The following is a 16,926-nucleotide window of genomic DNA, read 5'->3' as shown; positions in this document are numbered from 1 at the left end:
CCCACCTTTCTACAGCTCCCGGTGGCTTAGTAGCCGGGCTTGTATCCATACACACACACACACACACAAACAAACCCTTTACTACCACCACAGGTTATGCACTTCTGCCCTCTTACCCCACCTTCCTACAGCTCTCGGTGGCTTAGAATCCAGGCTTGTATCCATACACACACACAAACAAACCCCTTACTACCATCACAGGTTATGCACTTCTGCCCTCTTCCCCCACCTTTCTACAGCTCTCGGTGGCTTAGTAGCCGGGCTTGTATCCATACACACACACACACACACAAACAAACCCCTTACTACCATCACAGGTTATGCATTTCTGCCCTCTCCCCCCACCTTTCTACAGCTCTTGGTGGCTTAGTATCCAGGCTTGTATCCATACACACATACACAAACAAACCCCTTACTACCATCACAGGTTATGCACTTCTGCCCTCTTCCCCCACCTTTCTACAGCTCTCGGTGGCTTAGTATTCAGGCTTGTATCCATACACACACATAAACAAACCCCTTACTACCATCACGGGTTATGCACTTCTGCCCTCTTACCCCACCTTCCTACAGCTCTCGGTGGCTTAGAATCCAGGCTTGTATCCATACACACACACACAAACAAACCTCTTACTACCATCACAGGTTATGCATTTCTGCCCTTTCCCCCCACATTTCTACAGCTCTTGGTGGCTTAGTATCCAGGCTTGTATCCATACACACACACACAAACAAAACCCTTACTACCATCACAGGTTATGCACTTCTGCCCTCTTCCCCCACCTTTCTACAGCTCTCGGTGGCTTAGTATCCATGCTTGTATCCATACACACAAACAAACAAACCCCTTACTACCATCACAGGTTATGCACTTCTGCCTTCTTCCCCTCCACCTTTCTACAGCTCTCGGTGGCTTAGTATCCAGGCTTGTATCCATACACACACACAAACAAACCCCTTACTACCATCATAGGTTATGCATTTCTGCCCTCTCCCCCCACCTTTCTATAGCTCTTGGTGGCTTAGTATCCAGGCTTGTATCCATACACACACACACAAACAAACCCCTAACTACCATCACAGGTTATGCACTTCTGCCCTCTTCCCCTCCACCTTTCTACAGCTCTCGGTGGCTTAGTATCCAGGCTTGTATCCATACACACAAACAAACAAACCCCTTACTACCATCACAGGGTATGCATTTCTGCCCTGTTCCCCCACCTTTCTACAGCTCTCGTTGGCTTAGTATCCAGGCTTGTATCCATACACACACACACAAACAAACCCCTTACTACCATCACAGGTTATGCACTTCTGCCCTCTTCCCCCACCTTTCTACAGCTCTCGGTGGCTTAGTATCCAGGCTTGTATCCATACACACACACACACAAACAAACCCCTTACTACCATCACAGGTTATGCACTTCTGCCCCCTTCCCCCACCTTTCTACAGCTCTCGGTGGCTTAGTATTCAGGCTTGTATCCATACACACACACATAAACAAACCCCTTACTACCATTACAGGTTATGCACTTCTGCCCTCTTCCCCCACCTTTCTACAGCTCTTGGTGGCTTAGTATCCAGGCTTGTATCCATACACACAAACAAACAAACCCCTTACTACCATCACAGGGTATGCATTTCTGCCCTGTTCCCCCACCTTTCTACAGCTCTCGTTGGCTTAGTATCCAGGCTTGTATCCATACACACACACAAACAAACCCCTTACTACCATCACAGGTTATGCACTTCTGCCCTCTTCCCCCACCTTTCTACAGCTCTCGGTGGCTTAGTATCCAGGCTTGTATCCATACACACACACACACAAACAAACCCCTTACTACCATCACAGGTTATGCACTTCTGCCCTCTTCCCCCACCTTTCTACAGCTCTCGGTGGCTTAGTATCCAGGCTTGTATCCATACACACACACACACAAACAAACCCCTTACTACCATCACAGGTTATGCACTTCTGCCCTCTTCCCCCACCTTTCTACAGCTCTCGGTGGCTTAGTATCCAGGCTTGTATCCATACACACACACACACAAACAAACCCCTTACTACCATCACAGGTTATGCACTTCTGCCCTCTTCCCCCACCTTTCTACAGCTCTCGGTGGCTTAGTATTCAGGCTTGTATCCATACACACACACATAAACAAACCCCTTACTACCATTACAGGTTATGCACTTCTGCCCTCTTCCCCCACCTTTCTACAGCTCTTGGTGGCTTAGTATCCAGGCTTGTATCCATACACACAAACAAACAAACCCCTTACTACCATCACAGGGTATGCATTTCTGCCCTGTTCCCCCACCTTTCTACAGCTCTCGTTGGCTTAGTATCCAGGCTTGTATCCATACACACACACACAAACAATCCCCTTACTACCATCACAGGTTATGCACTTCTGCCCTCTTCCCCCACCTTTCTACAGCTCTCGGTGGCTTAGTATCCAGGCTTGTATCCATACACACACACACACAAACAAACCCCTTACTACCATCACAGGTTATGCACTTCTGCCCTCTTCCCCCACCTTTCTACAGCTCTCGGTGGCTTAGTATTCAGGCTTGTATCCATACACACACACATAAACAAACCCCTTACTACCATTACAGGTTATGCACTTCTGCCCTCTTCCCCCACCTTTCTACAGCTCTCGGTGGCCTAGTATCCTGGCTTGTATCCATACACACACATAAACAAACCCCTTACTACCATTACAGGTTATGCACTTCTGCCCTCTTCCCCCACCTTTCTACAGCTCTCGGTGGCCTAGTATCCTGGCTTGTATCCATACACACACACAAACAAACCCCTTACTACCATCATAGGTTATGCATTTCTGCCCTCTCCCCCCACCTTTCTACAGCTCTTGGTGGCTTAGTATCCAGGCTTGTATCCATACACATACACACACAAATAAACCCCTTACTACCATCACAGGTTATGCACTTCTGCCCTCTTCCCCCACCTTTCTACAGCTCTCGGTGGCCTAGTATCCTGGCTTGTATCCATACACACACATAAACAAACCCCTTACTACCATCACAGGTTATGCACTTCTGCCCTCTTACCCCACCTTTCTACAGCTCTCGGTGGCTTAGTATCCAGGCTTGTATCCATACACACACACACAAACAAACCTCTTACTACCATCACAGGTTATGCATTTCTGCCCTTTCCCCCCACATTTCTACAGCTCTTGGTGGCTTAGTATCCAGGCTTGTATCCATACACACACATAAACAAACCCCTTACTACCATACCATCACAGGTTATGCACTTCTGCCCTCTTACCCCACCTTTCTACAGCTCTCGGTGGCTTCATGACACCGAAAAATTCGGATTTCCCAGCCCCTTCCCACCAACATAAATGTATACGAAAAGATACACCAGAATGTATTTGCATAGTTCGAGATACAAACATAACCTCTGGCATCAACGGCAAACACACACCTGGCCAGATAACGCTATAAGCCATACCCTTCAGACATTAGAGAGCGAGAGACCATCCTAATCAAAAGCAGCCCCGTGTACACATAACCACATACCCCAGAAAAATGTAAGCTAACACCTTCCCATATTCGGTATGACACAAACACACAGCCTCAATCAGCGACAGTGAAGCATGCAGTCAGTGTATATAGTTAGCACACAAGACACAGACAGAGGCCCAGCCACGCTTAGATGAATCGATGCCAACGGACTAACATACGAAGAGGCTTATGCAAATCCACGTGTCTCCCTGACAATACACAAGGCTGTATTTGCATATACACTACAATAACCATTGCCGCAGAAATGTCGAGCACACGTTGATTGATCCACGCGCGCACGAATACAAGGCTCTCGAGAGAAGTCAACCTGTGTAAACAGATCCGGAGATACCCGAATCTTCTCAACAGAAAAAACACAGCATCGGCTGAGACGAACATGCAAATTAAAGCACTTGCAGCTGCAGGTGCACAGAGGCCCAGTGACAGTCCCGCCCAACTGAAACAGCTCATGGAAGATGACGTGGAGCAAGTTTGAACCCTACTGTAAAATCCACTCTTGCGAATCGGCTGTTCTATTAAAAACCGGTAAATAAAAAAACCAAAGTGAAGTGAATAGCAGGCGCTAGAACAGGATGACAACAACCCAAGACGAGTGACTAGTTCCATCCTCTTCCAACAAGTTGTGCGCGCGCGCGCGCAAGGCGTGCGTACTTCTTTAAACACGCACAGCCTGTACCGACCCAGACACCCGCTTTCCGACCCTCGGAAAGGTCTAGAAACTCACCCCTTGCATTTGACCTGTTGTCATCATCTGTGCCTGGGGCAGGTGACATGGCCGCTGGGTAGCTCCCGGCTGCACAGCCTCACCCAAATCTTCCTTTTTAATCTGCACAAAACGAAAAAAATGCAATCCTTAGTAGCAGCGGGGTGCAGAGAGTGAGATGTGTCCCGCAGTGCGTGCATGACTCTGTACCCTTCCACACTCCCCAAAACACACTTAAATGGTATGCTGTGCAAACCCAAATGTGTCATAGTCAACGTGCACATGCATATCGAAGTGCATGTGTACACCTTTATTTCAGATGACTGCATGCATGGCTGTAGTTCTTTATAGTCGCACTCAAAGTCTTACGTGTATATACAAGGGGTAGCAGGTTAACCAAATTAATATTCACCTTTTATTTAATTTGTGGCATGAGACTGAACCCAGTTAGGAGACTCGGGTAAACCCTTGCGGCACAGGAATTGAATACAAGGGCCTCCCTGAAGGACCTACAACGTGTTCTGCTGATGTTAGGGGAAAACGCACATGGCCTCCCAGGTTACTGTTCAAAATGTCATGTCAAAACCCAATTTAGAGTTCTTCTGTGGTAACTAGTCTGCTCTGGACAACATTGGTGCACGCACGTCAATGTGCACCCGAGGGCTGACAAAAGGACTGCCATGTATCTACGGTGCCCATTGGTGGAACTTCAAGATGTCATGCCAATGGCTGGCAGTGTGACAGTCTGTCAGCCACCTCCTTCATTTCTATAGGGCCAGGCATCCTCTTGTCATGTGTTATAGCATGAAAAGAAGATGCCTGTCGTCCTACCTAATGCTTTAACTGCACATTCTCCTTGAATGACGGCCATTTGCGGCGCTCTCTCTCAGTGCCGCATTAAACCCTGTGGAGACCCCTAGCCAGTCGAAATTTCGCCCCCCCACCCCCCCCCCCTCTCAAATTACCTCCTAATATCCAATGCACCGGATTTTACAAACTGACAGCTGCCAAAAGATTAGCTTTTAAGAGACAAACTTATGTGAATCTGATGTCTCTGGTTTATGTACTTTAACTTGTTAATGGATACCTTCTCTATAGAGTCTTTAAAGTAAAGTTTTCTTTTGATTCATTTTTTTCTACCTTTTGGAAACAATATTTAAGAAAGCTTGATGTAATTTTCTGTCAAGATCAAATCACTATTATTTTGATCCGTGGTCGAGGGGACCCATAGACCGGTGCCTACTTTGCCTATTTGGTAGTCCGACACTGCTCTCTCCATATGGAGGAATTCACCTGTTTATTCTACTTCTGTCTCAGTCCTACTCTTAAACCTATGCACAAACCTCTGCTCCAGTGTGCATCCCATTTCTGCTGTGGTCAATCAATAGTATTACTTTGCTTCTTCATCCCTTCTCACTTAAAGTTGGCACCCTGACTTTTCCACTTCACGTCCACAGTTCTACTGCTTTGCCACATAAAAAGCTCAACTACAAGTGTTCAAACTGGCAAACCTTCCTACTGGCAATCCCAGGTGAAGGCTTGCTAGAGGAACAACAAACGTTGAAAATGTACTGTTCACAAAGCCATTTTTGCGACATTGTGAAAGTTTGGACACCATCAGAGACTTAAATGAAAGTAGGCGACCTGCTTCTTGAAAAGTAAAACGCACAGGCGATAGGGTGGAAATTGCTGGGCACCATTTCAGCTTTCAGCTTGGTAGTGTGGGCAGGAACCCAAACCTTTAATGACAATATTGCCTTACTATGAATAACCATGCTTTGGTACTTCATTTACAGTTAAAAACACAGGCAACTTACAATAATATTGAGACTAAACTTGATGGACCCTAAAAACTAAGAACTCAAGAAATAGATGCGATTTTCAAATTGCTCATTTGATATGGCCTCTCGACTTCCGTTGAGGATGTTTTACTGTTGCGGATATGAGGCGGCTTGGTAGACTGATCTGATAACTTGTGCCTATGGTTAAGCAATTGCAAAAATAACAATTGATGGACAGAATGCAGAACAATGTCATACATTCACCCCAGTACAGAGATCTGGGCCTAAATCCATCGTTTTTTTGCTCACCATGCCATTCCAGTTTGAACCCAGCCATATGCAAATCAGTCTTGACCCTGTGCCCCATGGGAACAGTCCAGCCCGAACTGCCAAGCCAGGTCCTCCCTGGACTGGAAACAAGCATCCTAGGACCGGTTTCGGGCTTTCAGCCCTCGTCAGCCAGGATAGCTTGATTCCAGTGGCATGGAGAGCAAGGGACCCACGTCTGAGCATACCCTTCCCACTCGGGGTGACAAATGCAAAAATAACAATTGATGGACAGAATGCAGAACAATGTCATACATTCACCCCAGTACAGAGATCTGGGCCTAAATCCATCGTTTTTTTGCTCACCATGCCATTCCAGTTTGAACCCAGCCATATGCAAATCAGTCTTGACCCTGTGCCTCATGGGAACAGTCCAGCCCGAACTGCCAAGCCAGGTCCTCCCTGGACTGGAAACAAGCATCCTAGGACCGGTTTCGGGCTTTCAGCCCTCGTCAGCCAGGATAGCTTGATTCCAGTGGCATGGAGAGCAAGGGACTCACGTCTGAGCATACCCTTCCCACTCGGGGTGACAAATGCAAAAATAACAATTGATGGACAGAATGCAGAACAATGTCATACATTCACCCCAGTACAGAGATCTGGGCCTAAATCCATCGTTTTTTTGCTCACCATGCCATTCCAGTTTGAACCCAGCCATATGCAAATCAGTCTTGACCCTGTGCCCCATGGGAACAGTCCAGCCCGAACTGCCAAGCCAGGTCCTCCCTGGACTGGAAACAAGCATCCTAGGACCGGTTTCGGGCTTTCAACCCTCATCAGCCAGGATAGCTTGATTCCAGTGGCATGGAGAGCAAGGGACTCACGTCTGAGCATACCCTTCCCACTCGGGGTGACAAATGCAAAAATAACAATTGATGGACAGAATGCAGAACAATGTCATACATTCACCCCAGTACAGAGATCTGGGCCTAAATCCATCGTTTTTTTGCTCACCATGCCATTCCAGTTTGAACCCAGCCATATGCAAATCAGTCTTGACCCTGTGCCCCATGGGAACAGTCCAGCCCGAACTGCCAAGCCAGGTCCTCCCTGGACTGGAAACAAGCATCCTAGGACCGGTTTCGGGCTTTCAGCCCTCGTCAGCCAGGATAGCTTTGATTGATGGATTTAACCCAGATCTCTTGACTGGGGGAGAATGTCTGCATTGTCAGCATTCCGTCCATCATTTGTTTGTTGTAACGCGTATGGTTAAGCAATGGCCAAGAGCAGAACTTGATCTTAGATCCATTTCATAAAGCTGTGGTAGAGTCATTAGAACTTGCTAAACAATTTGGAAGCACTTTAGAGTAACAAAGCAGGGTCAAGCAAGTAGGCATTTTATACTAATTTGTTTGAAGTGGCGAACACTGAGAAAATAAATGTCAGTGAGATGAAGTATTAGAAATGTCGCACTGACATCTTAAATTTCATATGTTGTTCGGTCAAATGTATTAGCCAATTAAAATAAAGAGGTTCAAGAATATCTGTCAAGCATCAGTTTCATGGCTGGCAGCGCTGGGGATCAGAGGAGCGTTTCCTGTATGAACATTCAGTTGAACCACATACCCAATGGCCTATCTAGAAATGAAAGTTCAAAATACAAAAGGTTCACATCAGGTCAGCTACACAGGGACACAAATGCACATGTTCAATAAAAAAGCTCTATGACTCATTGATTGATACTATTTTCATTGACAGTAACAACAAATGTCCTCCAAAATCACTGCCTGGTTGAACTGGGAACTTTAGGTGATCTTGCGGCTTGTGTTTTTAGCTTGAAGTAGGAGGTCATTGACGTGCTGCTAAAAAGCACCCAAAGAAGAGGAACCAGGAGGAAAAATCTTGACCATTTAAATGAACGGCATGAATTGAGGTTTTCATTCAGATAACTAAGTAGAAGCACCACTGTTTTTTGTGCTCAAGATGGAAAGTACCCTCTGTGCTTGCATTTATTACCCAAGAGTAAATAATATAACAACAGACCAACATTTGATCCAAGTGAAATTATTTCATAGATCAGCTGCTGAGCCACATATCTAGATTTAATAGATGAGCTAGAGAACACACAATATTGATAGGTTTCATTATTCATTTGAAAGTATACTGTTTTTATCACCTAATTCAACAGAAGATTTTGAACACATTAAATAATCTTGCATCTCTCATGCCATCACTGTTGGCATATTAAAGTAAAAAATATATGGTTTTACTTAATATAAAGTGAAACTTTCAGCTCGACTTTTGTACCCTGAGGAGGCCACGGCCTCTTTGGGATAGTATAATGTTGGAATCTGCAAGCACCACTGAATTTTTAAGGGAAGCAATAATTTTTTGTGTCTTGCTAATTTGTAATCATTGATTAAATAAGGGTTTTGTAGGTAAAACTGTTAAGTTCCATGTCTGTTGCAGACACAACTTCCATTCACTTGTGATGGAGTTAAAAGTCAAAGCCTTTTATCATAGATTGCAAAAACATTTGCACCAGTTATACATTAGTCAAAATCTTAGTAAACAGTGAGGAAATTAACCCCAAACATGCTCCCAGTGAGAGCTTACACCATTATGGATAAGAAACCCATTAGTTCCTTCCAACGATGTACTAATCAAATTAATAGTGTCAGCTGAAAGGAACTATAAATAAATAAACTTGCAGAATTATAATCTTTTTTTAGTAAGGTTTTCAATATAACAGTTTTTGTCAAGTTTAATATCGTATTTCTTGTGTTGATGTTGACAACTTAATGTTAATTCAAAAAAGAAAGGATGTACCTAAAACTACTAATTATTTCCAGGATTAAATGTTCAGATGCTCTTTAAGTATTCCAATGCGTTTATTGTGGTATTCAAGATGAAGCCCTTATGCAAGAGATACAGCCGCTACCTGTTTACCCCATATGGCTGGCATGCCTAAGGATTTCTCAAGGCAAAAGTCTAAATCAATGGTCCAGTCTGTCCATGCAGAAAGCGTAATCCTGCGAGAGATACAGCCAATGTGTTCCGCTTGTATGTCTGGCACGCCTAGGGTTTCTCAAGGCAAAAGTCAAAACAAATGGTCCAATTTGTCTTTATAGGAGTGTGATAAACAGTATTTCAAAGGACAACATGCTCCTTGGAAGATTCCCCGATTATTAGAAAAACTAAAATAATCTTTAATCACATTTTCAAAACACTTGGTTACCACTTGCCTTCTGCTTTGTGAGATCACTATAAATAAATCTGATGTTTTGGAACTCCAGATCAACCCTATAGAATTGTAAAACGAGCCAAATGGAATTCATTCAGCTGCATTTTTAATGTCACATTCGTGGTTTTGAAAAGTTTCAGCAAAATCTTACAAATGAATTAGGAATTTCTTTTGCTGTGTTTTTTATTTTTTTAACAGAGTTTTATCTAGCGCGAACTTTACCCGAATCGTGTATCAGAGCGCTTTACATAGCACCAGTTGCATTACATGAGGACACATTCATTTTTGTTAGGCACGGGGAGATAAAGTGATTTGCCCAGAATCACAGGATGTTCAGCATCATTGCCGAGACTCAAACCAAGTTCCCCAGATTCGAGGTCGACCACCCTGGGTGAACTTACATGGGCTCATTTTAGTGGAAACCTATGGTGAAAGGTACATCCACCCGATATTTTTGGGAAATTAAATTGAAAAAAGCGAGAAGTTCTTGCACCTCCTTCCACAATGATGCCAGACATTTAAGGAAAAGAAACTTCAAACACCCAAATCAGTTAAAAAAAATGTAAATGAAAATCCATAAATATCGGTTCTCAGTTCTTGAGCCATACTTCGAAGGTGGTTTCATTCTTGTGCCCAGAGCAGGTCCCAGTGTGGTCTTGTTGAGATTCCGGTGCCAGCATTGAGGGGTAGGTGACTCGGCCCATTTCTTCAACAGATTGGACACCATGGTCCAGGTGTCTTGATACTCGGCCGGACACGGATTGAAGTTATACTCGTACTACATATAGGTCACTTCATGACACTACCGAAAACTTGACCCGTTGTGTGAACACGTGGTAGGTAGAACCCACCTCCACCACTTTGTGTAGATAGATTCACTCACTAGGTCCTGAAGAATTGCCACAGATCATACGGACCAGCAGGCAAGAAACATGTTGACCTCTAGAGTTGAGCATATCTTAACTGAACCAGCATGTCAGAAAGCTGCCACTCTGTTTTTAAATGAGGTGGATAGCCAGCCAGAATAAAAGTTTTATTTGGACTATCCTACCTTTTGTGTGTCACCTTATTACTACAACTACACACCATAGACCCCTCACCCCCACTGCAACATATGGCGAGGAACAAAAGATCTCTGCAAAAGAGCCCGTTCACGGGTGCCCTCTGGTTATTGCAGAGCCGACCCAACGAGGAGCAGGTCCATATGATGAAGCATGACACCTAGCTTGCTGTGTGTGTGAGGACCCTAGTTCTGACAGGAGGAATTCCCCCCTCCTTTCTCTCTCTCTCTCTCACCCTCGGAGCCACCCAGTCTGTACTGACATACATGGGTGCCCTGACTTATTGATGTTTTTGAATTTTTGTCTCTCTGGGACTGAGAAAAGAGGAACTGCATATCTTTTATGTATTAGCACATGTTGAGATTGCATCATTAAGGGATTTGTTGTTACAGTGACCAAACCATTTCAGGTTTAGGAGATTCTACCTCCATCCAATACTGAAAAAATGTGGTATTTACTCTTTCCTGTCAGTATTTGATTCTATTTTTTCACTGGGAACATCACCAAAAGCTATCCGAGATAGTTGTTTTTCATGCCTGTGTGTTAAGATGATTTTATTATGTGTTATACATAGGAATGCTTTATTTAACAAATCTAATTAAAATTTTAGATGCACGCACCTCGATCAATCCATCACTGGGGAGGAGCCCTTTCAATTGTACATGTTAGTTAATCTTCAACTGTTGTTTGAATGTCTCCATTCTATTAGTGAGCGCAATTATTTTGATTAACAGTCCTTGAATACTTAATTACTAAGGGAGATGTGGAAAAATTGCAAAAACAAGTTGCAGCATGTGATCACCATCCTGCATTTATCCACACAGTTATTATGATCCTAACTTGCTCTTCGACTGAAATGCAGATCCACCTCCCCCCCACTCAGCGCCTTGAGACCCTTACGGGTGAGTACTTGTTGCACTTTATAAGAAACCTGATTGATTGATTGCTGACTGAAAGTTATAAATTCTTCTATAAGTTCTTAGTGTGGTTTCCAGTTATCAGCTAGATCAGCCTTCTTGCCTAACAGCTGAAGGTACATCTCTGATGGAGGGATCTGTACCATGCTCAAGTATCTTTACAAAGGGCTCCGACTCAGGGATCGCTTCTTCATGGCACTCTTGCATGTCCTGCGTCCGTTTCAGAGAATAGGTCAGAAAATCAAGTACCTGAGTTTCTCACTCACTGCACTGTAGTAAGTGGTCACTGGCTTGTAGTGGACTGTCGGAATTTACGTCACAGGAAACCTTCTTGGTAGCTTGCAAGCTAAATTGTGGTCCTCATCAACTTCAATGGTGGGTCTAGGGTAATCCTGACACTGGCAAAAAGGGTTTTTCTTGCAATGCATTAAAAAAAAATTTTTTTTATCCTTCTTGAAGGCTGCACAGTCTGCTCGTTTCCTTCCCTTATGCAAGTTTATTTTCTCTGCATAATGTGATTATTTTCTGCCTTTAGCCATTATCCCCAGACGACAACCCACCCAAAAAATGTCAAACACGATTCCTAGAGGGTTCATGATAATGTTTACAATATAGTTAGTTCAATGCGAGATTTCTGCAGAATTTTTCTCTGCATGTTTACACTTTTCCAACATTTTCTATGTAGAAAGTATTACATGAAAGAATTCTGTATCCGGTTAAGCATACCTCTGCATAATATTGTTTTTATGTTAAATAATGATACATTGGGCATTACCAAGATGGCGGTCGCATGATACACTTCTTTCACTCCTCCACCTGCCAGCTGTAACTAACTTCATGCTGCGAGGTAGCTTAAGGGCCATAACGGCAGAAGTTGGGACGTGAACCCCACCTTGTAGGGTAGCACGAGTCCCAGCACAGGGGGCTCACTTGTGGGATAGTTGGATTCTACGTGGGTGTGGCCCCAATACCGTAGCCTTCACGATGTCAACCATCAAGGAACCTGTGGGGCTCTAGGTACCGAGAAGCCTATTGGTATGTATGAGTGCGGTGGTTCAAGCAGTTCCGGGCCGGGATCCCATGATTAGTGCAGACTGTGCCAAAGACTACAGCAGTTGAGCTGACCTATGGAGGCAGCGCCCGACTTGTGTTGCAGGCCACTCACTAGGCAGATGGGCATATATGTCGCATGCACCTCCACCGCAGAGGTGGATGAGGACTAGGGGGGGGTGAGAGCAACAGTTTCCCCACTTCCCCAAAGCATTTCCTCGCAATGCTCACACCTGTCTGTCACGCTGGCCCAAAGCGACGGGACCAGACGGCAGAAGTATTTAGCTGTGGACTCGTCACCTCTGGCTGTGGCAGCTACAATGAGGTGCGTAGATCGTTTGACTGCCCCTGGCGGTTCCCTGGGCCCGGCATTGCAGACGCAGACTGTGCCACCCCAACGGCATAGCAGCTCAGGACTCAGAAAATGGCTGCCTCCAAGGCCAAGAGAGACTGCAACCTATGAGACATGCTCACCCACTTGACTAGCACGGCCCCTGAGGAGGGTCAGTCCTTTCAAAGATGCCCGCCCATTGTTGACATGAGAGATGATGAGGAGCTCCCGACCAGGGAATTCATGGAGTTGCTCTTTGATTCTCTTCATGGAGATCTTCAAAAGGTGAAACATAAGCTTCTCAAAACCTGTGCTGTGAAACAATACCTGGAGGCAGTAGGCAACACTCAGGAAGATAACAAAACCGCGAGAGGTGAAGAACTGCAATAAGAAGTTTTACGCATCCAAGAACAGCAGACGGCCCTGCAGGCCCATGCAGAGGATCTGGAGATCGCTTGCACAGGAACAATATTCCAATCTAGATGCGCTGACAGGCGTGGAGGGGTCAGACATAGCTGGCTTTGTGCAGGCCATCTTCCACCACATCCTTGGCCCTGACACAGACAGCAACGTTCAACTGAGCAGAATGCATAAACTGAGCTGCCCAGAGGCGAACACCAGGCGCTCTCCGAACATCCTCACTTGCATATAAGACTATCAACTTGAAGAAATCACACCTTGGAAGGCCAGACATGCTAACTCTATCCTGTTCCAAAGCCTCAAACTCTACCAGGACAGCTCCGTCCTAACTCTACAGAGGCGTAGAGAGTTTAAATCTATTACGAGGGAACTTCATATAGCTGGGGCCACCCATTCTGCATTATCTTTCGCTGAGATGACAAGCTGCATCAAATCAAAATGCTAGCTTATGCATGCTGGCTCCTTAACTTACCAGACAGCACCCCAGAGAGTAGGCGGGGAGATTTTGAAGGACTGCAGAAGGGCGACTGTATCAATGGCAACAGGTTACGAAATCCCCAAGGGGCCTGCGTCCAGACCCGGATACCATCTCTCAAGAAAAGCAGGCAGTCCTACACAGACTTACCGGAGAGACTTGCCTCCAAGACACAGAATGAAGGTGGTACTGGAACTGTCCCTATGGGACACACCCCTGGCCAGCGGCCCCCTTCCTCATTCTTAAACACATGGGGCGTGGGAAGGTGTTTTTTTCCTCAATAACGCTATGCCCTTTGGACTCTCTACCTGGTCCATTATATATTATTTTTTGTTCATGTTCTTGTTTGGGGTAAGTACTCACATTCCTGAAACAAGACAGTACCCAGCCCTACCAGCTGCTATTACATCCCGTACCTTGCACATCAGCCTACCGATCTTCCCAGTTGGGGATGCCCTTGTATCTCCAGGCGGGACACCCATGACAATCACCACGGCCCTCTTGCCACACAGTTACCATTAAAATTATTAGCCTCAACAGGAGAGGGATAAACAACCCTGTTAGGATGGTGGCAGTACTATCATTCCAAGGACAGAATGGCAAGGGCACAACAACAAAAAACTCAAGAAGATAAAACAAGAACTGATAAAGCCAGCAGTCTGCTGGCAGTCAATGCCACGCCTAGTATTTTGCCAATTTGTTACAATTGTATGCATGCCCACATGAACAGTTGTAATTTGGGCCAGAGTGCAAAGTCTGCCTCCAATGCTGCTTTAAAAGGCAATACATTATAATAAAACATATTGTCTAGGCCTAGACTGATCTAGGACTCCAAGGTATTCTAGCTTCTTCAGCACCCAGGTGAACGTCAGAACTGTCAAGGAGGCTCTGGAGAGCCTCTTGTCATTGTGGTTCCTCACTTTTTCTTTTAAATTCATATTGTATCTCTAAAAAGGTGTCAAAGGTCAAGATGAGTTGTAACAAAGCGGAAAATGAGTTATCTTCGTGAGACATCATTAGCAGAATACCATTGGATACAGTATGATCTATACTTCGGCAACTGATGTGCGCATGCCTTTGATGTCTTGGGCGTGTCTGAAAGCTGCTTCGAGAGACTCCAAGGCCCGAATAAATAGAAGAAATGAAAGTAGGCAGCCTTGGTGCGTGCCTGTCTTGATCAGAAAGGGATCGGATAGGAAGCATCTTCAATTTACCTGAACCGTTAGGGATTCATAAACCCACCGCACTTTGGCAATGATGCTGAAAATAATCCTGCCTTTTCTAGTGTCTTAAAAAGGTCGCCCAATTCCACCCCTCTAACACTTTCTCAGCATCCAGACAGTGTTAGTTTTCAGAAACTTTGTGTCCACATTGATAGGTTAGAGTGGTTGGTATCTTAGGCATAAATGTGGGTGTTTGCCTGGTTTTACAGTTAAGGAAATTGTTGCTTCATTAAATTCCAGTATTAAGTGGTCAGTCAATTCAGCACACTTGTATAACTTGTGAGCCATAGAAATTTCTTTTGAGGTTATGCTACCTTCTAATTATTCACTGACTTCTTGTGACACGCAGGATAGCTTCAGTCTGTTCAACAAACTTTCCTAATTTCCGACATATCAGAGGGAGAAGATTTGTATGGATTTTTGGAGAAGGAAGCAAACTATTTGATTATATTGATTGGATTTATCAACAGCTTGCCTTTGTTGGATCTGATCTCCACCATGGCAAACATATTTTCTCACTTTTGGAGTTGTTGCACCTTCTCTCCATGCACATAACGGCAGCTTCGGAGTCAAAATAAAGTATATTCAACTCTGGAGATCTATAACAGATGGAGATCATATTTAGCAGTTTCAAGTGCTCTAAAACGAGCAGACTTAGGGTTGCTCCTATACAGCACTGTGAGCTTCTTTATTTCAGCCTCCAGGATTAGTTGTGGCTTCTTGGTCATCTTCCTTCAGTCCACTGAGTCTTACATCAGTGTACCATGAAGGTAGATTTCTCAGCTGCCGATAATGTTCGAACAGAGGCCACTGACCAATTATTTTCTTCTAAATAGGTACGGATCTCAGCATTCATTTTCTTCCAGACATTTATACCTGTTAGATGGAGGAGCCACTCTGATTCTAAAAGCAACTGGATGGGAGAACAGTCTGACAAATGACCCTTGAACGTCTTGGACAGTATTGCTGGTCTCAGTGTCAGAAATAAGTCAATATTGGAGGATGTACAATGAACACAGGAAACAAAGGTGTATTCTCTTGCTCTACGATTGGCCAATCTTCAGGGGTCAACTAGGTGGTCCTGTTCCAAGTCTCTCAGAAAGACTCTCTCTCATATTGTGTCTGGCTTGCCTGATTTGTCAAGAAATTATTTACAGGATAGGTTTCAAACCACCCCCTTTTATTGTTTAGCAAAATTCAGTAAGTATCCTAGATAGGTTTGCAAAAAAGTCTGTACATATAGGTCAGGCAATCAGAGTGGATCCTTGAGTGGAAAACTAGATGAAGACGTATCTTTTTGATTGGTCAACCTATGTTTTCAGAAACTCTATGGCTAATGTTTTTCCGAACAGTATGGCCACGCCTTCTCTTGAATGACACAACAAGGGAGAGGCACGATCTAGGAAGGCATTATTGACGTTTCTGGCAACAAAAACTGTTCCTACCCACTACCTTTTCGGTTTGCTGAATTCCAATGGGGAGAGATGGGTTTATTAGAGTTCATCAACATGAAGTTTTTAGGGGGACACATAGTACTTGGCCTGCACACCATTAGGTTTCAAGGATACGTTGCAGGTGAAAATCTAAAAATCTATCTAATAAGGAAACATTGGTATATCTTGTCTGAGCATGATTGCTAAAGATAGGGACAAGGGGTAAGTAGCAGAGAAAGGGCCAAATCTCAGTTCAAGCAGTTAACAAAGAACTTTTAATAGTTGTAATGTGGAGACCATCCATCTCGAATTAGGAAAGTGAAAATATAATTCATTCTGCCATGTTTCACCTGCATGGTTTTAAGAGGGATATGGATTTGATTCTGGTTCTAGCAGGCAATTCTTTATTCTGTTTTCCATTTCAGCCCATTTCCTCTGTACAGGAGATCTCT

General features: G+C 44.5%; 1 protein-coding gene across 7 annotated transcripts in view; it reads right to left on the bottom strand.

The window, feature by feature from the left end:
• POU2F3 (POU class 2 homeobox 3) overlaps positions 1-16,926 on the bottom strand; it is a 122,378-nt gene that overhangs the window by 34,036 nt on the left and 71,416 nt on the right. For 4 of the 7 annotated variants that reach the window (XM_085645958.1, XM_085645959.1, XM_085645960.1 and 1 more), the window contains exon 4: positions 4,294-4,395. The exons of the other annotated variants lie outside the window; for them this stretch is intronic. In XM_085645958.1, coding sequence (XP_085502084.1) covers positions 4,294-4,395 — 102 coding nt within the window. The remainder of the gene's footprint in view (positions 1-4,293; positions 4,396-16,926) is intronic. 7 annotated transcript variants of the gene reach the window in all.

This window comes from Triturus cristatus, chromosome 3_1 (assembly GCF_964204655.1).
Source record: "Triturus cristatus chromosome 3_1, aTriCri1.1, whole genome shotgun sequence".
In the NCBI taxonomy this organism is placed as follows: Eukaryota; Metazoa; Chordata; class Amphibia; order Caudata; family Salamandridae; genus Triturus; species Triturus cristatus.
Note: the sequence above shows the minus strand (reverse complement) of the source record. Positions and strands in the feature narration are given on the sequence as shown.